The sequence below is a fragment of the Chiloscyllium punctatum genome, chromosome 1 (assembly GCF_047496795.1).
Source record: "Chiloscyllium punctatum isolate Juve2018m chromosome 1, sChiPun1.3, whole genome shotgun sequence".
Lineage (NCBI taxonomy): Eukaryota > Metazoa > Chordata > Chondrichthyes > Orectolobiformes > Hemiscylliidae > Chiloscyllium > Chiloscyllium punctatum.
The window spans coordinates 78,061,579-78,085,295 of record NC_092739.1 but is presented as its reverse complement, the minus strand read 5'-3'; the positions used below and the strand labels follow the sequence as shown (position 1 = coordinate 78,085,295).

General features: G+C 40.4%; 1 protein-coding gene across 1 annotated transcript in view; it reads left to right on the top strand.

Moving 5' to 3' along the window:
• The window catches only part of kdr (kinase insert domain receptor (a type III receptor tyrosine kinase)), a 70,265-nt gene that overhangs the window by 7,961 nt on the left and 38,587 nt on the right, over positions 1 to 23,717 (top strand). Inside the window, exons 4-9 of the mRNA XM_072569525.1 lie at positions 1,600 to 1,724; positions 5,821 to 5,989; positions 8,836 to 8,975; positions 11,274 to 11,442; positions 15,020 to 15,137; positions 15,760 to 15,935. Of these exons, the coding sequence (XP_072425626.1) occupies positions 1,600 to 1,724; positions 5,821 to 5,989; positions 8,836 to 8,975; positions 11,274 to 11,442; positions 15,020 to 15,137; positions 15,760 to 15,935 (897 nt within the window). The remainder of the gene's footprint in view (positions 1 to 1,599; positions 1,725 to 5,820; positions 5,990 to 8,835; positions 8,976 to 11,273; positions 11,443 to 15,019; positions 15,138 to 15,759; positions 15,936 to 23,717) is intronic.

The window sequence follows — 23,717 nt, the reverse complement described above, 5'->3', positions numbered from 1 at the left end:
TCATACAGATTCTTATCAGACGCCGTACAAATGATCACCTTTGCTTCAACTGGAACAGTGTACCCACAATAAAGCCCACCACATGCTGGGGTTAACCTCCATAGGGTTCCTGTTTTCCGACTTCCAAAGCAATGTGGTTAAACGCAGATTGCCTGCAGCACTTCCTTCTGTCTTACCGATCAGAGGGAGTTAAAACGAAAAAAAAACAAACCAATTTCCTGATTGGTGTCCTTGACTCTGCATTTTATGTAAGTAGTCTTTAGACAATTGCGAATTATCCGCAAACAGCAATTTTTATAACAAAAATTACCATTCTCCACCATCTATAACGCTTAACAAAATAAAACTTTTTGAAGAACATTTCAGTGATTTTAAGGGGAAAGAATGTGGTATGTTCGATTTAAAGTTAGTTCGCCTAATGGTATTAAGTCCTGATTAAATTCACTAAATAAAATGTTTTGTAAGATAGCTTATTTAATGAACCATACAGCAAATCTATCCCGGTTATTTAAACAAGGCAAGTATTGATAATAAATAAAAACAGTTTGAGAGAAAATATTGCTTACTACATATACAGTATTGACATAGTTTTAGCTTGTTGTCTGCACAATAGCTGGATGACAGCTGATGAGCTGTGAAAGTCATTGTTGGAATCAACAATTTCTCCACGATCTTAGGCTCAAAAATGTTTTCGTGCCTCATTGGATTTTACAAGAGTGCGGTGAAACGCACTCATTGTTTTAAAATGGTTTATGCTGTTAGTGTTTGGCTGTTAGCGTTTGGACTCATGGACTTCATGTAAATTTGTCTTTTTCATTGAGTAGGAATATACACAGTCCCTTACAAGCTTTTGGAACTTTTTACTCCAATACTGGCATTTTTGTGCATTTATAATTTATTATGAATATTTATTAAAATTGGAAGGACACAGGCAAACATTGGTTAAAAGTGAATGTCAAATTATCTCTCTGATCTCACTAATTTTTAGAAGTGGCTTGGTTAAGTTGCATTCATTTGATGGCTATTTCAGATGAAAATTGCCTCAGTAAAAGTACAACTGAAAGGAAAAAAATGACAAAAAGATTTAGACCTGGATTTTAGAGGTTATTCAATTGCCACAGCTAATCCTAGTGGGAGAAAAGTAGATTTGACCATTAAATAACAGTGACCTGACTGCTCGGCAAACTCCATTTCTCAGATTTTCCAAATAGCCTTGCAAGATACAGAATCGTTCCTTTACCCAAGATCAGTGACATCTGGAGCTCTTATCTGACAATTCTCTTTATGAAATAGTTTGAAAGTGGAAATTTTATTCCTTAAATTGATAAACTATGAAGAATTAGAAACCAGTTCTGTACCAGTGCAGCAATAAAAGAACATTACACCTTACCATTTAATCTTGGTGTCATTAAGTCCAGTAGACCATACTCATAGAAACTATAGGCATTGTTTCGAATGAGTAATCCAAAAAGTTCTGCAATTATTACTCCAAGGATTTAATTGAAATTATCAACATTAAGATCATAAAATATGCTTGAAAATCATCTGTTGTCATCAACAAATTATTCCACTTCAAAAGATACATTGTTTTCATTTTAGACAGTCAAATTCCCTTTGTGAATTCCTATCCTGGGAACCCAGAAGCATTGTACATAATGGAGACCAAGACAATAATGATTCCATGCAAAGTATCCATGCCGGATCTTAATGTGACCCTACATACGGTAAATATAACTGCTTATTTACATGACTGCATCATATAACTTCCCCAGGTTACGCTAAATTACAGTTAACATCATAGCAATCATGTTATTCAAGATATAAATGCAAATATGCATTTCAAAATGCAATTTTGTTGGCAGCATGATCACATTCAGAATAATTTAACTTTTTTTTGGTTTGCAAATATTACAGACGAATGAAGAACTCCCTGAAATGGAAATGTTAAATTTGCCATTTTAGTATATCACAAAAGTGCTATATTACGAAACACCAATATGGAGGCAGCAAATATTGAAGTCCTGAAGTCTGATGTTCACGACCTAAGAAATAAGTTCAAAAGTAGCCTCTCAAATGTAGCATCCTCAGGATTACTCCTATATCCACATAGTAATGAGAATAGAAATAGGAAGATATGGAGGATCAGTGTATGACTTGAATCATGGTGTAGGTGAAATGGCTTTAGGTTCTTGCACCATTGAGACCAATTCTTGGGCTCGAGCAATCTATTTAAAAGGAAAACATTACACATCAATAGGCAGAGGACAAATGTCCTGATGGAAATGTTCAATAATCTGCTCATGGAGAATTTGAATTAAATTGGCAACAGGCTGGGCACCAGAATGTAGAAGAGAAAAGGTGCACAAAGCAGTGACAGTGTTCAGCAGTATTAAAGCAGAACACAGTAAATTATTGGGTAGGGCAGACTAGGGAACTACAAGGAATATAAAGACGGGTTCTGAATGCTTACATATAAAAACATGAAGAACTAGATTTATACAACAATATGGAGGCAAGGCCCTCAAAAATGAGTGGGATCCAGATTCAGAAGTCTTACTGCCGTTTTTGATAAATCCCATTTTTTTCTGGTCGGAGAAAATGGGTGGTGTACAACTCACACGAGGGAAAGCTGAACTCAGCTGGGCTACTTGAGCTCAGGGAGTCAACAATTAATAGGCTAGATGTAAATACTTTTGAAGGGTGGATATGGTCTGGCAAATTGTCACACTGTGAACCTTTTAAATCTCCAGCTGTTTAGAATATAAGAAAAAGGCTCCCTGCATCAGTGAGAATTGAAGAGGATGTTACTAGCAATGACAATAATCACATTTCCCAAAGACATGTAACTGATGTCTGCTTTCTATGACCTATAATTCCTTCTGGCATGTTCACAGTTTGATTCATAGCCCAAAAATGTTATTAAAGGACTAACTGTGTTTTATATGGGCTGCAGTGGTAGTGTCCCTATCTCTGAGCCAGGATGCCTGGATTCAAGTCCTACCTGCTCCAGAGATATGTTATAACATTTTTGTACAGGTTGTTTAGAGGCTGTGTAACTTGACTTTAGGTTTACCTGAAAGGGCAGAACATTTGAAGAGTACACTGTTATGATGTTTACCAATGAGGAGGACATTGACAACTATTAGTCAAAGATGAGATGACAGAGTTAAAGAATGGCATGCAGATTGATAAGCAGGGTATACTAGAATGATTGGCTATGCTTAGAATGGATAAGCTAAGCTTAGAGTAGATAAGATAAGTCCAATGGTTTGCATCCCAGTTTGTTAACGCTGGAGATATTAGAAGGGCACATCATAACCTTCCTTGATATGGGCAACATACCAGAATATTGGAAAATGGCTAGTGTGCAAGACATTGCTTATATCTACAAAGACCAGCCTGTTTAATATTAGCAGTGATTAAAGTTTTGGAAAAAATGAAGAAGTACTTGGAAAGGATTGAGTTAATTATCAAGATCCAGCATGGATTTGTTAAAAGCAGATCGTATTTGATTTATCAAGTTAATTTTCTGATGTTAAATAGACAAGGTTGATGAGGGATACTGGATTAGTGGTGCTGGAAGAGCACAGCAGTTCAGGCAGCATCCAACAAGAGTTGATGAGGGGATTGCTAATAAATGTTATCTGTTTGGATTCAAAGAAAACCTTAACCAAGGTACCACATAAGAGTTTGTTGACAAACCTGACGGTAAAATTTTCCTCTCCTTGTTGTGATGTAAGCAACAGTGAGAATTATGGAAAAAGAAGAAAACCTCAGAATCTCAAAGTCCAGAAGGGCTTTTGCAATCTTTTTCCTCAGCCTTGACCAGCAACTTCATTGGGCAATGACTACCGTATTTCAATATATCTGCATCTGATTAAAGATCCAATTGCAATGTCCTCTTGTTCCCTGAAAATCCAGGCAGCACAAATTGCTAATATGCAAGTCAGTGAGTAATCAGAGGCTGCAACTCTCCAAATGCTTGTCCCAGTCATCATTCAATAGATCCATCACTCCAACATTCTTTCCTGCTGTATGGTCAACATCCTGCTTGATATTTCATCCATGCAAGTCAGCATTGGCAAACCACCAGTCTCGCCACATCATCAGGTCTGCTGTCAGACCAAATCACACAGCTTTTTAGCCCTTCAACACTTCGGTGCTCAGGAATATCTAGGGCTGTATGTTCCTGACAGAAACACACACACACAGCATGTATCCACACAGGATGAGACTTAAGGCTTTTTGCTTGCTTTCTTAGCACTCTCACACTGACTTCAGCACAGACTCACTTTAAGGGCTAACAGCTTTTCTGTGGATCACATTGCTTTCTTAGTTCACAGGATATTTAGTGCTCAGTTACAGGTGGCCAATCTCAGTGGCTTGTTTTGTTTTAGCACTTAGGGAGAAGGCAGCATGTCACGGTGGGAACCTTGAACAGTTGAGGAGGTGGACATGTTGATGTGAGGCATCATGTGCCACAGTACTCTTGCAACGTGTGCTGGCAGATTATGTGGCAAACAAGTTGAATATGCTTCAACCAAGTAGCTATGTGTGATCATTAAAGTCCTTAGTGGGACCAAGAGAAATACAGTCAGTTGAGGGACTGATTCAATCCCAGTCAATGAAGGTTGGGTCATGATCAGTCAGGCACTTGGATTCCTGGATTCTGATAAGACTGTCCCCTCACCCTCCAGGGACTGAGGCATGATCAATCTGCAGGTCAATTGTAATCAGTTCTAGGGACTATAGTTCCATCAATTGGGGTGCTGCTGGTCACATTAGTCTGGGGAGTTATGGCCCTATGGATCTGAAGAAACAGAGAGAAGACTTACTCTTGTGGAGTGCAGAAGATCGTTGAGGTTCATTCTGCACTGTAGGGCATCAACTTCACTCAGGACCCAGCACTGACCTGGGCTATAATTTCAGACAAAGCTGGCTGAGTTTACTGCTGTCGCCTTGTGTGTGAGTCCACAGGAAGAGGGATGGCCCTCCATTGGACCAGCCAATGTACCAACACCTCTAGATACTGTCTGTGAAGCACATGATTCCCTGGGAAAGGCGCTGTAGAGCCTAGTTGCATAATTGATGAGCTGAAGAGTGGAAGATTACCTGAGAAAATGCATTCCAAGCCATAGTGGGGTGGTCACTATGAATCTCACTCAACAAGGCACTTTCAGGACCACTGCTTAGGCCCCAGCTAGTGTACTGTACCCATGACCAATCACCATAATTTGAGAAAGATGTGAAAACCTTTGAAAGAGGATTTACTGGAATGTTTGCAGGGATGAGGGTTTTTAGCTGAAAGGTTAGGCCAGTGAAACTGATATTGTTCTCCTTGGAGCTAAGGTGATTGAAGAGTCATTTGATTGAAGTGTTCAGGTTTCAAGAAGATAAAGAAAGAAAAGCTGTTCCCATTTCTAGGTACTACAAGGATGAGGGCACTACGACTTAAGGTATTGGGTGAGAGATGCAGGAGGTGTATGAGAAGAAATGTATTCACAGTGCATGTGTTAATTACCTGATATTCACTCTTATGAGGGTGATGGTGTGAGAGACAATCAACAGTTTTAGAAGAAAATTGGAGGGCACTTGAGGATAATTGACTTACAGGTTTGTACAGATACAGCAGGCCAGTGAGACTGACTGAATTGCTCTATAAAAGGCCAACATAGACCCTACAAACAGAATCCTATTGTTCTGTGCAGTTATATCTCTATATTTGTGAATCATTATATATAACATCAACAATAGTTAACAATTAGATTTTCATATCACATTTTTAATTCACAAAATAATTCCTATTTAATTTTTGAACAGAAATACCCAGAAAAATACATTGCTGCTGATGAAATGACAACTTTCTGGGACAATCAGAAAGGCTTCACTATTTTGAGTCACAAGATCAGAGATGTAGGAATGGTCACATGTGAAACAACAATAAATGGAAGAGTCTATAGTTCCAACATGTATGTGGTGGTAGTCTTAGGTAAGCTGCATTTTGTACATTTTTACTGAAGTGGTTAAACTTAAATTAACGTCCGATTGAGAGCAATCATTGGATATTGAAAATTGCATGCAGTGGGCGGGACATGTTCTCACCTGCTCAGAGGTTTTATGGAGCACAAGAAAATTTTCACAAACCTCATGAGGGCCGCTGAATTTCAAATCCTGTTACAACAACTCTACACAGAGTTAGATGCATTGGTGGTGCGAGGAAGAAACTAGTTTCTGAGAAGCAATCAAAAACTTCCAGTATCTATTTGGCAAGCCTTTAAAACTCAAAATTCACAAGCTACTGACATTGAAAACAAAGTGAAATCAGGATTCAGATTCCATTAATTAAAGCTGAGAATTTGTTCACTGTGTATCCAAATTGGCAAAATTGGGCCTGTAGTTGTTGGTAATCCATCAAACAGAGATGACAAAAAAAAAGCTATATCAGCTAACCATTCCTGAAGAAAGTTTTAACTTTCTTGCTAAGATCGGTCTGAAAATGGGAGCAGGTGGGAATCAATATTCACCCAGTCACAGTCTTAAGATCCCAAATTCGCTATGTTTCAAAGTGCAAATGGTGTGGCAAGGACATGAAAATTAGTATAATTTCCTTTTATTATTTCTATGTACGTGGCTATAACTACAACATAACAGAAACATAGTTCAGTGAGGAAGACATTCTAATACATTTGTTTAAATAGTTCCTGCCTGAAAATAATATGGATGTTTATCAGTCTGTAAACTGAAACATCTGTACTATGACCTGCCTGTATCTCATTTTAAAAATACTATATTCAATCTGTTGACTGAGATAACAGATAATCGGAACTGGCCAATTTAAACTACTTCTCACAGTGGGCTGTTCTACTGGCTGATAATCCTGGACACAGCTACAGACAGTAGGATGTCATTTTATGCTTATTGCCTGCTGAGCTAGAGATTCAGGTTGAAAGATCGTTTATATTACTGTGTCTCCGGTTTTATCAACAGGAAACCTAGTGTCCTGTGGTCAATAATTTGATTGCTTTTACACAGCTAATTATTTGCAAAATTTAATCTATTCAATGGAAGATTGATCTTGTAATTAGTTGAGGCTATATCCAAGAGTTTTTTTTTATTTGCAAAGGTATATCATTTGTTATCACATTTCTCCATGCCCCAGATAGTCACCTGAACAAGTTTAGAATGTCAGCATCACTGTAAAATTATTTCTGTAAGCTTTCTTTTGATTGTTTTTTGTGAATAAGATTTCAATCTCAAGTCTGCATCTAAAAATACTGACATGTTTGCCAGTGAGAATTGATTATCTGAGAATTCTCAGTGGTTGTCTCTCTGAGGCCGATAGCTAGATATATCATGTTGTGCTTTTGCATCCCATCTCACCACAAAGGAGCTGAAACCCGGTTTTGAAGATGATTTCCAAAAGTACACTTGGGCTCACATTCCTAGAGAAGTTTAATGTCAGTGGACTTAAATTGTCCCATCAATACTCAAAGAAATAGGCATTTGAGAAGGATGAAAAAAAAAGACTGAATCATACACCATAGATAGATGTAATGTTCTACCCAAGATGAATTTAATAATTGAGGTGGTGGTTCATTGGGTGGGTGGCATGTGGGGGCCCTGTCACCTTCTCACATCTCCCCCTGATTTAAATCCATGCCAATAAAGCACATAAATTACCTTCCTATCTCACTGCCAAATGATGCCCTTAAGTGGGTAGTGAGTGTCCATATTGTAATGTAATACCCAGTGGCAGTGCCTGATTGAAGGACCCATTTTCAGGAAGGGGGAGCATACTGAGAATAATTCCTCTGTCTTTACTGCTGAACACCCACCCTTTCCCCACAATTTCCCCTTTGCATTCTCCATGTCACCATCACTTACATGTAGCATGAGCCATTGATGAATCCTGAAATGGGTGCATTGCTAGCAGTGTGTAGAGCTGCCACTGTTGAGAAGTGGCTTCTGGCTGCCTCCAAGGTGCTTGATCTCAGGAAAGCCTTGCTGCAGCTTTGACTAAGTCTCTGATCATCAATGAATTTGGTGAATCTTCCCAAAAGAAGACAATGAAGAGCTCATTTCAGCTCTCCAGCCAGCACTGCCATGACATACTGCCCAATGTCATCATTGAAGAATATGCTAGTCAAGTCATTGAAGGAAAGCATGAATGGCTATGGGAACTGATTAGGCAGCTTACCATATAAAGAATAATTATAATCAATGAGTGATTAAGCCAAGTGTTCTTGTTGTAATTTCTAAACAAATCTATGACAGGGACTTTATGGAGATCAAAATCAAACATTAAATCTGCAGCTTTGATTTTGACTTGTTGTTTGCATGTGCTATACTTGCATGATGAACTATCCATGTAGTTAGAGATCAAAACTGCAATTATTGTTTAAACCTTGAATTAAATCAGATACATTAAGCATTAAATGTTTGCAATGCAATTACATACAAAAGCACATAATCCAGATACATTCTAAGCACTGTTAACAGAAGAATTTTTAAAAGATCTACTCACTTCATGTGATGTTGTGTAACAAAAAAAACCATCATTTTAGATCTATGTTGAACCCACTGACATGATCAGGGAATTAGATGGCACTTGCCAATACAGGGAAATTTTCTCCACACATTTTGTGTAGTAAAATTGTAAATGAGCTTTTTATAAAAAGACATATTCTTATTTATACAGAGCGCACAAAGGTAAAACATTCTTACAATTTGTAATATCATCTTCACGTCTCAACACATTTCTCAAGACTCAGAGCTAATTTCTGCTATTTTTATGCCACTAAGTATGGATAATTGTATAATCTATCCACCCTACAGGAACCAAGATTCAGGAGCTTACACTGAACCCTCGATCACAAGTGGAGTTAGCAGTGGGGGAACGTTTGATACTCAACTGTAGTGCCAAGACTGAACTCAATGTTCGGCTCGTCTTTAACTGGAAGTATCCTGGATTGAAGGTATAACATATGGAAGTTTTGAAGCTTTGCTTAGTTAAGCAAAAGAAAATCTAAATATCACCAAAGAACAAATCCATAGAGAAGAGAAAGATTTTGAATCTTGTCTTCAATACTTCATGCTTCAATGGGAAAGGGGAATGAATTTGGGTTGGAGGTAGTAAGTTCAAGGTAGACAAAAGTATGCAACATTTCTCTGTTAATTAATGGTATGTCTAGGCGGAGGTGTCAAACAAAAATTGGTAAAAAGCAAGTTAGATACAAATCCCAAATGAAATGAGATTGTTCGTATATTAGTGAATACTTCTTGTGTTGTACATTTAGTGTGGAAATCTATAAAGTTCTTTACATTACATTGCTGTGGTCAAATTAGAATGGCAATACTTTGTAGTTATAGAATGTCCTTGAACTTATATTGGAAAGATAAAACAAATCTCCCGCAAAATTAATTGCAGTTGTATTGATTAATTCCTTCAATGACAGGTGAAAAAAAATGTGTCTGAGAACTGATTTGTATTTAGGAGTGAGTATAGTTTGAGCTAATGTAGTCTTGTAGTCTTTTCAGAAAGTTAGTGTATTGATGCTTTGACTGCTCTTTATACCTGTCGTAAGGTATTTAGTGGCATAAATATCCTTAACAATGTGACCATTGTTAATGGTTACCAATTAACCTTACTTAACCAGAAGGTAAACAATTATGAATATTAAATCCAACTTCCTCAAGTCATAAATTGTTTTAAGAGGTTAGAAAATAATATCAAACTTTGCATTTTAACTTTTCTCTAACTTTTTCTGTCTTTTTCTTCACATTTCATTCATTCTAACTTGTGCTGTATCTTTATTTGCCTTTCTCTACTTGGTTTGGCTTCAAATTTGATTATTTCTCAGCCAGTTAATCTTATTATTGATGGAAATACCCCTGTTTGTCTCATTGTGATGCCCTATTGCTCTTACTGTGCTTACTCTTTCAAAAATCTTGTTGGAAAAAAGTTTTAAAGCCAAAACATACAACTGAAAGTTGAACTAACGATCTCTAGTTCAAGCAAAATTTGACCTATTGATGATGATAAACATAAGCTTTTACTTGATTACCTCAGGAAAAATATTTCCTGACAATATCAGATAGAACCATTGTAGTGGGGCAGATCACTCATAGACCAAAAAAGTTGTGATAGAATGAATTTTCCCATTCACTGCTTTCCTGGGGGTCATTCTAATGTTTGGGTAATTGGTTAAATTAGGTCGAATATACCTTTTCAAATTTTTATCCTGTCTATGTCAATGGGACAGAAGGTGAGTCACCATGAATAATTTAATTTAATATCTTGTACATCATCACCCAAAGTTGATTCTTATGTTACTATATAATGGGTTACCACACAGATATTTCTACATCAGTAGCTGTCTTTCTATCGATAACTTGGAGGTGCGTTTGGCCAGCAGAGATGACCCATGTCATCTTGCTGAACTACATTTGCTCTTTTCCAATTGACATACCTAATGGCCTCTGAAGTAAAATCTTGGCTTGAATCTTAGTTGCAATTTCAAGATGTTAGTCAGAGAGTCTTCAGCTTGCAATTTCTATTATTCTCATTGCTATCATAAATATTTCATTCAATTAATTTTGATATACTCTGATGTACAGAGCCTAAAAGGACAGATCTCGTTATTATGTTCTTCTCAATGTAGAAAGAATCTGCATCATATAGCATGATGTATGTTCTCAGGATGCCCCAAAAGAATGTTTCATACATTGTAATACTTCTGAAGCATAATTACTCCTTATGGCTACAATGGCAGTGTACACATAAATAAATTTCACATACAACAATGTCACTAAGGAGTTAGCATGTTTTGAAGGAGGGAGGAATATTGGCCACAATACCAGAAGATCAAAGAATTCTTGAAGCACAGTGTTAATATGTCCTTTCCTCTGGGACAAGGGGTCTATGTGCAAGTATTACCCACCCTGGAGGTGTATAATAATGTGTCTGAACAGGTTGATTCAAAATAATCTATATTTTTTCTTGAGGCAATTTTAACACTTGACCACATAACAACTAGATAGGCCTTCTGCTAAATGTACCATAGAAAGCATATTTGATTGAGCAGAACTTTCTCACCATTTTACTGATGTTTAATGAAGTTTAAATACTAGTATGTCACATAAGCAGCATTCTTCTTTTTTGGAAGATCTGCATAGCCATAATGGAATTTACTTCAGAATATATCCATTAGACTGTGAAATATATTTTGTCAGATGCCTTACATTGCATGGGTCTTTTTTGTTAATTTCAATAGAACCCACACCTGGTCTTCAAAACAATGAAACAAGAACAACCCAAAGGGCTGGAACTCTCAAACATTTTGATCATAGATAATGTGACAAAAGGAGATGAAGGAACTTATTTCTGCAGTGCTTCCAGTGGAATAATGACAAAGGAGAACAGCACTGATGTCATCATCTATGGTGAGATCTTCTTTTCAATGTGCTGTGAAATACATGAATGTAACTGAAGAGGGACTGCTATAAAACATTGAGGGCGGCACGGTGGCACAGTGGGTAAGCACTGCTGCCTCGCAGCGCCAGAGACCCACCTCAGACAACTGCCTGTGTGGAGTTTGCACATTCTCCCCGTGTCTGTGTGGGTTTCCTCCGGGTGCTCTGGTTTCCTCCCACAGTCCAAAGATGTGTAGGTCCAACTCATCGATGTAACAATCTTATCCCACTTTCTTCACTAGCCAAGGATTGCAGGCTGGATGAAAAAGCTAACTATGGCATCACGGTACAAATGCTACTCAATTTGGAGGAATGAAAGGGAGTGTGGCAATATTAGGGGACAGTATAGTCACAAGGATAGATAGTTTCAGACAGCACTATCAGAGGGAGCTCCAAAGTTGTGTGGCTAGCCCAGTGCCAGGGTTAAGGGCACTTCCTCATCACTAGAGATTATCTAAGAGTGGAAAAGGGAGCATCCAGTTGATATGATCACTTAGAAGCCAAAGATCATGATTGAGCTAGGAATGCTGCTTTGCTGTGGGAGGTTGAATTGTTATGGTCCAAATTAAAATGCAGAATGCCGAGAGTTGTTTCTGGATTACTACCAAGATCAATATGGAAATTAACACAGGGACCAAGAAGGCTGGAGTGTTAAATAAGTGACTCTAAGATTTGTGTGTCAGGAAAGGATTTTGATTTCATGCAATATTATACTCAGATCTGCTGAATAAGGTAAATACCGTAGAAAAGAGAGGAAACTCAGTAGGTGGTATCTTTGCTGCTATGTTACCAGACATTGACCAATTATGTGCAGTAATTAGACTATCTGATATAGGACCAGGTATAGGCTGTTTGGCCCTCAGGCCTGCTCCACCATTCAATAGGATCATGGCTGATTCGACATTCCTCTCGTCCTCTTTCCTGTCCTTTTCCCGTTATCCTTGATTCCCCCCACTGAACAGGAATCTATCTATCTCAACTGTAAATATACACAAGGACTCTAATCCCACAGTTGTCTATGATAAGGAGTTCCAAAAACTCTCAACACTCTGAGAGAAGGAATATCTCCTCATCTTAAGTCAGTGCTCCTTGATTCTGAGAATATGCCCTCTGGTACTAGACTCTTTGATGAAGGGAAATATTCACTTCAGCAGTTACCCTGTCAAACCCCATAAGAATCCTATTTGTTAATGTGATTATCTACAATCCATCCATACTGGGTTTGTCCTAGTGTACATTCTCTAAACTGTCTTCAATGAAATGATGTCATTCCTTAGACAAGGGGACCAAAGCTCCTCAGCACCTTGTACAATTGCAGTAAGACTTCTCTACTCTTATACTCACCCCTTGGAATAAGGGGCAACATTTCATTTTTCTCCCTGATTACCTGCTGCACCTGGGTGCTAGCTTTCTTTGTCTGACGCATAAGTATCCCCAAGTCCCTTTGTGTTCTTTTGTTCTCCTTTTCAAAATGAAAAACTTCACATTTTCCCACACTGTTCTCCAGACTGATGCCAAATGTCTGTTTCACTCCTCTGCTGTGTTCTTTGTTGCTCATAACTGTTGCTTCTGATGTCTTTGGAACAGTCTCCCTGGAAGCTTTTGCCTTCCTAACCTCAAATCCCAGCCTTTTGTCGAGAAGCAAAATTTGTCTGTTTGTTATTTGTGTACCTAAAGATATGATGGTGCTGCACTGCAGCCACATGGGACTTTACATTGTTCGGATGTTTTTTGCAATACAGTTTTATTTTTGTTGTTCATTTGTGTTTGATTTCAAATGCATGAGCAGTATGCCCACGACGAAGTTCAAATGGGTGAAATAATTTACTACCATTGACAAGACTCCCAAAGAACATTTAGAAATGAGAAAAATAATAATAAAGAGTAAACATGGGGATATTCTGCTTTTCCCACTTGGCTGAAAATTTTGAAGAAGTAATGGAGATACTAGACAATGGCAATAAAGTAGTGCAATTGATCTGGAATGTCAAAAAGCCTTTGGTAAGGTCTCCTATAATAGCCGACTTATAAATAAGTCAAGGAATGTGTTGTCAGAATGGATTACTAGATGGCTTCAAGATAGTAAGGGAAAATCGGGATCATTCAGAGTAGCATAATAGTGGAGTTCCTTAAGGAATTGTGATAGTATCTCGACTGTTTGCAATTTACATTCATGATTTGGACTTTGGAATTTAAAAAAACTGGGCATGATTTTCCCCTCTCTGGAAGGGATCCAACATATTTGCCTCAAAGTAATTGGTCATATTGGGTGCTGAGAGGTGTCTACCCCTTTCCCATGACCACAACAGTTAATTTCTAGCTGAGAATAGGTACTGTTTCAGTGTAACAGTAGGTTGCTAAGACTGTGTCTCCTGCCTGGTGCCAAGATTAAGCACATCTCCTCTGGAAGAAGAATTTGGAGTAGAAGGGCTGAGATCTAGTTGTCATCCACATTGGTACCAACAACACTCTTGAGACTAAAAAAACTACTGTAAGAACTTCAACAGTTAGGAAATAAATGAAAATGTCAAAACCTCAAAACATTAAAAAAAAAATTCCTTGGAAACGAATATCACTGCTGGGCCAACATTAATTGCCCATTCTTAGTTGCCCTTGAGAAGAACTACTGTCATCTCTGTGGTGGACCTACAGTGGGGAGGGAATTCCAGGATTTTGCCTGAGCAACAGTGAAAGAATAACGATATAATTCCAAGTCAGGATGGTGAGTGACATGGAGGGGAATTTGCTGGTGGCGGTGTTTCCATGTATCTGCTGCCCTTGTCCTTCTAGTTGGAAGTGATCATGGATTTGGAAGTTACTATCTAAGGATCTTTGGCGAATTTCTGCAGTGCATCTTGTAGATAGTACACACTGCTGCTACTGAGCAAAGGTGGTGGAGAGAGTGGATGTATCTGGATGCAGTGCCACTCAAGGAAGCTGCTGCTTTCCAGATGGTATGACGTTTCTTGAATGTTTTTGGTCACCTAGACAAGTGTGGAGTATCCCATCACACTGCTGACTTGTGGCTTCAAGATGTTGGACTCACTTTAGGGAAGGAGGAGAGTCATTTGCTACAATAGTCCTAGGCTCGGACCTGCTCTTGTAACTATGGTATTTATATATTAAGTGGACATGGACGAAACAAAATTAACAGGAAAGTCTGTAACTCAATTCCCTTCCACCCCCTATCACACTGAAAAAGGTAGGGTAATAAAGAGAATGAACTCATGCTGTTTAACGTAAACAGAAAAAAGTATATTTCGGCCTTCAAGAGAGGCTCCCATAGCCTATTGGAGAATATATATCCCTTATTGTGATGACTCATCGCTCTTCAGGTAATTTTTATTGTGCTGGAAGCCTTATTTCACAGACTGTTGTTGAACGTTACGGATTGTTTTCCCAACTTGCTCACACAAATATAATGAAGTATGCTGCCTTACACAAACTGTGTCAGTTCTTATGGTGCTCAGAGATTTTCAAACCTCATGTTTTCAATGAGAACACTAAGCTTTACGGATCTGACTTTGTTTTCATTATGTGCTTTCAGACAGACCCTTCATCTTCATAGATCAGAAAGCCGGGTCGATAGTTGAGGCAGTGTTGAAAGAAAGAAATGTCAAAATTCCAGTGAAGGTTACAGCCTATCCCCAGCCAGAAATGAAATGGTAATTGCCAAATAAATGGTACAAATGAACAGAGTTACTGTGTGAAATACCATATTATTTTCAGTAATATACAGTAGAGTATTACAGATATGTGCAAAATCATTGGTTTTATGATTAATATCGACACATTTACATTCACCAGTCAGTATCTTTTAGCAGTTGGTCTGCCAGAAGAGACTGCATGAAATGGAAGAGTAAATTTCTGAATTGGAATATGTTTAGTGCAGAACACCAATAATCTGTACAAAAATATCAAGAAAAACTTTTATCAAGATTTCTGAGATTTTCAATCTGATTTTTGATCACTAATTTCTGAATGTATTGAAATATGCTTTATTTTACTTGGTCACATAATTTAAGTAATCCAATTGTCTATTCAGTTATTGATGGTAAATTATTTCACAGAAAAACATCTTAAAAAGGTCATTTTAAATTTTAAAAAGCAGTACAATGATGCAGCCTAATTCGAATGTAATTTGCACTAAATCAACAATTCCTTAGTTAATGGTCAACATTGTTTTGCTGTAACACTGCTTGCATTTCATTAAGCGTTTTCTATAAACGCTTAAATGGGCCTTAAAGAAGTGTGCTTCATCAGAGTTTCTGATGGTTTGTTTTATAGGATAAAGAATGGAAGGTCAATCACTAAGGATCAAGCATACTATAAGATAAAGCAGGTTGGATATACATTGATTATCAACGATGTGACTGAGAAAGATGCTGGTAACTACACAATTATACTTAAAAATCCAATGACAAGAGAAGAGCAGCGTCACACAATCCAACTCTTGGTAAATGGTAAGAAATAGAAATTTTGTGATCGTAGACTTTTTAAATTGAATAATCTCATGTGAAAGGCCAATAGCATTAGCGTAAGATATCACCAAGGTAGGAGGAGCAATAAGGTAAATCAAAATGCAACTGTTTGCTTAGTTTTTAAAGACAATAAGTTATAGGAGAAGGGAAGACGAGGAGCTCTGCAGGTTTGAAAATGAATTGAAGTTGAAGTCTTTGCATGGACAAGATCGACAGAGATGTTTCTGATTCTGTGTATAAGTGCATTAACACTCTTCATGTCCATGAGATTTTACCACTTTAAAGGTACAAAGGCATGACTATGGTATTCATATTACATATTACCAAAACTTTCATGTGGAATATAAATTTCACAGATATGTTATAGGATAGGCAGTGGATACAGAACCTCATCACCTCAGGAGATCTCCCACCCAAAGCTTCCAACCTCATAGTCCGGGAACCCCGCACTGCCCGGTTCTACCTCCTTCCCAAGATCCACAAGCCTGACCACCCTGGCCGACCCATTGTCTCAGCATGCTCCTGCCCCACTGAACTCATCACTACCTACCTCGACACTGTCCTATCCCCCCTAGTCCAGGAACTCCCCACATACGTTCAAGACACCACCCACGCCCTCCACCTCCTCCAAGACTTCCATTTTCCCGGCCCCCAACACCTCATCTTCACCATGGATATCCAATCCCTCTACACCTCCATCCGCCATGACCAGGGCCTCCAAGCCCTCCGTTTTTTCCTCTCCAGACATCCCCAAGAGTACCCTTCCACCGACACTCTCATTCATTTGGCCGAATTGGTCCTCACCCTTAACAATTTCTCCTTCGGATCCTCCCACTTCCTCCAGACCAAATGGGTAGCCATGGGCACACGTATGGGCCCCAGCTATGCCTGTCTCTTTGTTGGCTACGTAGAACAGTTGATCTTCTGTAATTACACCGGCACCACTCCCCACCTCTTCCTCCGCTACATTGATGACTGCATTAGCGCCACCTTGTGCTCCCGCGAGGAGGTTCAGCAATTCACCAACTTCACCAACACATTCCACCCTGACCTTAAATTTACCTGGACCATCTCTGACACCTCCCTCCCCTTCCTGGACCTCTCCATCTCTATTAATGATGACCGACTTGACACTGACATTTTTTACAAACCCACCGACTCCCACAGCTACCTGGATTACACCTCTTCCCACCCTACCGCTTGCAAAAATGCGATCCCGTATTCCCAATTCCTCCACCTCCGCCTCCGCCGTATCTGCTCCCAGGAGGACCAGTTCCACCACAGAACACACCAGATGGCCTCCTTCTTTAGAGACTGCAATTTCCCTTCCCACATGGTTAAAGATGCCCTCCAACGCATCTCATCCACATCCCGCACCTCCGCCCTCAGATCCCACCCCTCCAACTGTAACAAGGACAGAACGACCCTGGTGCTCACCTTCCACCCTACCAACCTTCGCATAAACCAAATCATCTGCCGACATTTCCGCCACCTCCAAAAAGACCCCACCACCAGGGATATATTTCCCTCACCATCCCTTTCCGCCTTCCGCAAAGACCGTTCCCTCCGTGATTACCTGGTCAGGTCCACGCCCCCCCTACAACCCACCCTTCCATCCTGGCACCTTCCCATGCCACCGCAGGAACTGTAAAACCTGCGACCACACCTCCTCCCTCACCTCTATCCAAGGCCCTAAAGGAGCCTTCCACATCCATCAAAGTTTTATCTGCACATCCACTAATATCATTTATTGTATCCGTTGCTCCCGATGCGGTCTCCTCTACATTGGGGAGACTGGGCGCCTCCTAGCAGAGAGCTTTAGAGAACATCTCCAGGACACCCGCACCAATCAACCACACCGCCCCGTGGCCCAACATTTCAACTCCCCCTCCCACTCTGCCGAGGACATGGAGGTCCTGGGCCTCCTTCACCGCCGCTCCCTCACCAACAGACGCCTGGAGGAAGAATGCCTCATCTTCCACCTCGGAACACTTCAACCCCAGGGCATCAATGTGGACTTCAACAGTTTCCTCATTTCCCCTTCCACACCTCATCCTAGTTCCAAACTTCCAACTCAGCACTGTCCCCATGACTTGTCCGGACTTGTCCTACCTGCCTATCTTCTTTTCCACCTATCCACTCCACCCTCTCCTCCCTGTCCTATCACCTTCATCCCCTCCCCACCCATCTATTGTACTCTATGCTACTTTCTCCCCACCTCCACCCTCCTCTAGCTTATCTCTCCATGCTTCAGGCTCTCTGCCTTTATTCCTGATGAAGGGCTTTTGCCCGAAACGTCGATTTCGCTGCTCCTTGGATGCTGCCTGAACTGTTGTGCTCTTCCAGCACCACTAATCCAGAATCTGGTTTCCAGCATCTGCAGTCATTGTTTTTACCCCTAGGATAGGCAGTGGCTTGGTCTCCTGTGGCAAGCACCTCGAAGTCCCAAAAATATGTTGAATGCATACATAGATGTAAATCTCATAGACTGCCTGTGTGACTTCAGCGAAGTGCTACATGCTTATAGTCATAGGTGTTTACAGCACAGAAGGAGACCATTCAGCCATCATCTCTACACTGGTCAACAGAGATCTGACCACTCTAATCTCATTTTCCAGCTTCTGGCCCATACCTATACCCTTAGAGGCTGAGACAACACAAGTGAATATTTAAATACTGCTTAAAGTTTTCAAGAGTTTCTGACTCAACCACCCTTTCAGACAGTGAGTTCCAGATTCCCATCACCCACTGAGTGAAAACGTTCCCCTCAACTCTCCTGTTAGACTTCTATTGACACCCTCTCCACTTTATCTAGGCATCCCATGATCCAATACACTTTTATCATGTCCGTTTCAACCTTTGCTACTTCAAGGAAAGCTGCCCAGCCTATCCAATCCTTCTCATTGCTTAGGTTCTCGAGCCCAGGCAGCACATCCTACCTATAACATAGTGGTCAGAACTGCAATTAGTGTTCCAATTGTGGCCCTACCAGTATTATATACCATTCCAACATAACTTCCTTATTCTTGTATTCTGTACTTTGTCTAACAAACATGTATTTTGTAAGCCTTCTTCACCATGTTATCTACTTGCCCTACTACCCTCAAGAAACTGTGACTGTGCATGTTAATGTCCCTCTGACCTTCAGTATTTTCCAGGATCCAATCATTCAAAGTGTACTTCCTTGTCTTGTTAGCCATTCCAAAATACATTACACTTTACTGAGTTGAATTCCATTTGCCATAGTTCTGCCAACCTAAGCAGTCTGTTGATGCTGAATCCAGTCACAGAAACATGCCTATGTCATGCTCTGCATCCTGACTCTCAGTCAGTTTTGGATCCATCTTGTCACTTGTCTTGGATTGCATAAGCTTGTACTTTCTTGACCAGTCTACCTTGAGGGATCTTATCAAGAGCCTTGCTAAAGATTGTGTAGATAACATCAAATGTATTACCCACATCAACAATCCTGGTCACTTCCTCCAAAAACTTGATCAAAATTGTCACCCATAACAATCCTTTAAAAAAATCATGCTCACTATCCATGATTAATCAGTGCTCTTCAAGTACTAAAATGTTTTGCCCATCATGATTCTTTCTATCACTTCCCCACCATGAGGTCAGACTGATTGGTCTGTATTTTCTTGGCTTATTCTTCTCCTCATAATGGGACATTGTTAACAGCCCTCTAGGACTGTGGCACTTTCCTTGCAGTCAGAGAGGATTTCAAAGTCACAATAAGGGCTTGTGATATCCTATTCCTTGCATTTCTCAACATATTGGGATAGGTCTTGTTTGGGCTTGTGGATTTGTTCACTTACAAGGCTGATAAACCTGCTCTATCCTCTCTCTCTATGTTAATTTCTTCTCATTTTCATAGTCCTGCATCCTGATGTCTTTGCCTGCCTCATTCTTTTCCATTATGAAGACCAATGGAAAGTACCCATTGTGGTCTATGCCGATGTCTTTGGGTTTCCAATATCTCAGGACCAGGACATGCCATCTGGGCCCTGAGCTCCCCAGATGTGCCTTAACTTAACAGAGTATGGACGCTTGTTTTAGTTTTATTTTATTGGTTTCAACAGGTGGCACGGTGGCTCAGTGGTTAGCACTGCTGCCTCACAGCACCAGGGTCCCAGTCACAGACAATTGTCTGTGTGGAGTTTGCACATTCTCCCCATGTCTGCGTGGGTTTCCTCTGGGGGTTAGTTTCCTCCCTCAATCCAAAGATGTGCAGGTCAAGTGAATTGGTCATACTTAATTGCCCATAGTGTTAGGTGCATTAGTCAGAGGGAGAAGGGTCTGGGTGGTTACTCTTCGGAGGGTTGGTGTGGACTGGTTGGGCCAAAAGGCCTGTTTCCACACTGTAGAGAATCTAATCTGATATACTTTATTCATAAAAATATATTTACATGCATAAATCATCACAAGCATTCTGTACATTCTTTGCATATCAAGAACAGGCAAACATTGGAGTTTAACTCTCCCGACAGTTCTACCAAACTCAAAGGCAATTTACTAATGCAACATATTATTTACATATATTTATGCACCGAGGCTGGGCCTCTTGCTGAGATATTTGTATCATCGATAGTCACAGGTGAGGTGCCAGAAGACTGGAGGTTGGCAAACGTGGTGCCACTGTTTAAGAAGGGCAGTAAAGACAAGCCAGTGAACTGTAGACTGGTGAGCCTGACCTCGGTGGTGGGCAAGTTGTTGGAGGGAATCCTGAGGGGGAGGATATACATGTTTTTGGAAAGGCAAGGACTGATTAGGGATAGTCAGCATGGCTTTGTGCATGGGAAATCATGTCTCACAAACTTGATTGAGTTTTTTGAAGAAGTAACAAAGAGGATTGATGAGGGCAGAGCAGTAGATGTGATCTATATGGACTTCAGTAAAGCGTTCGACAAGGTTCCCCATGGGAGACTGATTAGCAAGGTTAGATCTCATGGAATACAGGGAGAACTAGCCATTTGGATACAGAACTGGCTCAAAGGTAGAAGATAGAGGGTGGTGGTTGAAGGATGTTTTTCAGACTGGAGGCCTGTGACCAGTGGAATGCCACAAGGATTGGTGCTGGGTCCTCTACTTTTTGTAATTTACATAAATGATTTGGATGCGTGCATAAGAGGTTTAGTTAGTAAGTTTGCAGATGACACCAAAATTGGAGGTGTAGTGGACAGCGAAGAGGGTTACCTCAGATTACAACAGGATCTGGACCAGATGGGCCAATGGGCCGAGAAGTGGCAGATGGAATTTAATTCAGACAAATGTGAGGTGCTGCATTTTGGGAAAGCAAATCTTAGCAGGACTTATACACTTAATGGTAAGGTCCGAGGGAGTGTTGCTGTACAAAGAGACCTTGGAGTGCAGGTTCATAGCTCCTTGAAAGTGGAGTCGCAGGTGGATAGGATAGTGAAGAAGGCGTTTGGTATGCTTTCCTTTATTGGTCAGAGTCTTGAGTACAGGAGTTGGGAGGTCATGTTGCGGCTGTACAGGACATTGGTTAGGCCACTGTTGGAATATTGAGTACAATTCTGGTCTCCTTCCTATCTGAAAGATGTTGTGAAACTTGAAATGGTTCAGAAAAGATTTACAAGGATGTTGCCAGGATTGGAGGATCTGAACTACAGGGAGAGGCTGACAGGCTGGGGCTGTTTTCCCTGGAGTGTCGGAGATTGAGGGGTAACCTTATAGAGGTTTACAAAATTATGAGAGGCATGGATAGGATAAATAGGCAAAATCTTTTCCCTGGGGTCAGGGAGTCCAGAACTAGAGGGCATTGCTTTATGGTGAGAGGTGGAAGATATAAAAGAGACCTAAGGGACAACTTTTTCATGCAGAGGGTGGTGCATGTATGCAATAAGCTGCCAGAGGAAGTGGTGGAGGCTGGTACAATTGCAACATTTAAGAGGCATTTGGATGGGTGTATGAATAGGAAGGGTTTGGAGGGATATGGGCCGGGTGCTGGCAGGTGGGACTAGATTGGGTTGGGATATCTGGTCGGCATGGATGGGTTGGACCGAAGGGTCTGTTTCCATGCTGTACATCTCTACGACTCTATGACTCTATAACTGAATGGACCTCCAGTCTAATTTGGCAGAAAGAACTCAGACAGTGGTCTTTCCTCACTGTGCCTTGGTGACCACTGCCCATGCTTTAGTGCGTCCCTCAGCACGTCGTCCTGGACCTTGGAATGTGCTGGTCTGCAACACTCTGTCCAGATCAACTCTTTGCTGTGGAAGCCCAACAAGTTTCGGGCAGACCAAAGAGCATTTTCATCAAGTTGATGCAGGTGCAGTCAAAGTTTGTCTCTGTCTGCATCCCAGGGAACAGCCCATAGAGCACAGAGTCTTGCAATACATAGCTGCTTGGGACGAACCTTGACCAAAACCACTGCATCTTTCTCCAGACTTCCTTTGCAAAGGCACATTCCAGAAGGAGATGTGTGACCGTCTCTAACCCCCTGCAGTGGCTTCACTGGCAGCATGCAATGCACAGAGAGTCCAGGCGTAAATGAAAGATTTCGCAGGTAGTACCCTTCTCACCATCAGCCAAGTGATGTCTTGATGCTTGTTGGAAAGCTCTGGTAATGAGACATTCTGCCAATTGACTTTGACAGTCTGCTCAGGGAACAACCCGACAGGATCTGATTGCCTTTCACAGTATCCTCACATCATCCCCTCCTCTCAGTGATGCTGATTCCATTGAGATGAACAGAAACTTCTTCACCCAAAGAGTGTTGACACTGTGGATCTCTCTGCCACAGAAAGTGATTGAGGCCAAAACATTGAGTCTTTTCAAGAGGATTTAGATATAGTTTTTAGGGCTAAATGGATTAAAGGGTATAGGGAGCAAGTGGGCACAGGGTACTGAGTTGATCAGCCATGATCATATTGAATGGCAGGGCAGGCTTGAAGGACCGAACACCCTGCTCTGGCTCCTATATTTTAGGTTTCTCTGTTTTAACTGTCACGGGATCTTGACCTCACCCACTCCTCTCTTACATTTATGTTTTTCATACATCACTCTCTTTTCGCGCTCTCTCTCTCTCTCGCTATAATATGTGTGTGTAATATATAAAACTCCTGTATATATTTCTATTTTCCAAATTAATTCAAAACTTATTGTTGATGAAGTTCAAATTTGACTGAGACCCAAGGGTGATGACAGTTTGGCTACCCTTTCCACAATCTGTCACTTCTGCCTTCCACTGAAATCCCTGAAAGGAAATTGAATGATGTGCATCGCAGGCGGCTGACCACTTTCTCATTCCATCCCCTTGGTTTATTTTGGTAGGATTTCTGAGTGTATTAAAAATTCTGCATTCTTTAAAAATTCTCTCTTTTAAATGGGTTCGCTTAAACTATTTTCGGAATTTTTATTTCAAATAACACTGGCGAGACCGTATTCATTGCTGATCCTTAGTTGGCCAGGGGACATTAAAAATAAACAGTGTTTTGTAAGATTGGACTCATGTGGAGAACAAAGCAGTTAGAGATGGCGGGGTCCTTTCCCCAAAACACATTCGTGAACATTTTGGGTGTTTACAGCAATTTAAGAGTTTGCACTTTCTTTTGGTGCTAGATCAAATATTTCAATATTTATTGAATTCAACTTCATAAGTTCCTGTGGGGGAATTTGCAGTCAGAACGCTTGGGTTGCTTTTCCAGGACCGCACCCAATAGCCCGCTGTATTCAGCATGTTGAATATTTATTCACAAAATCAAGTAATTTCTTAAAATGCGATTTTAATACTGA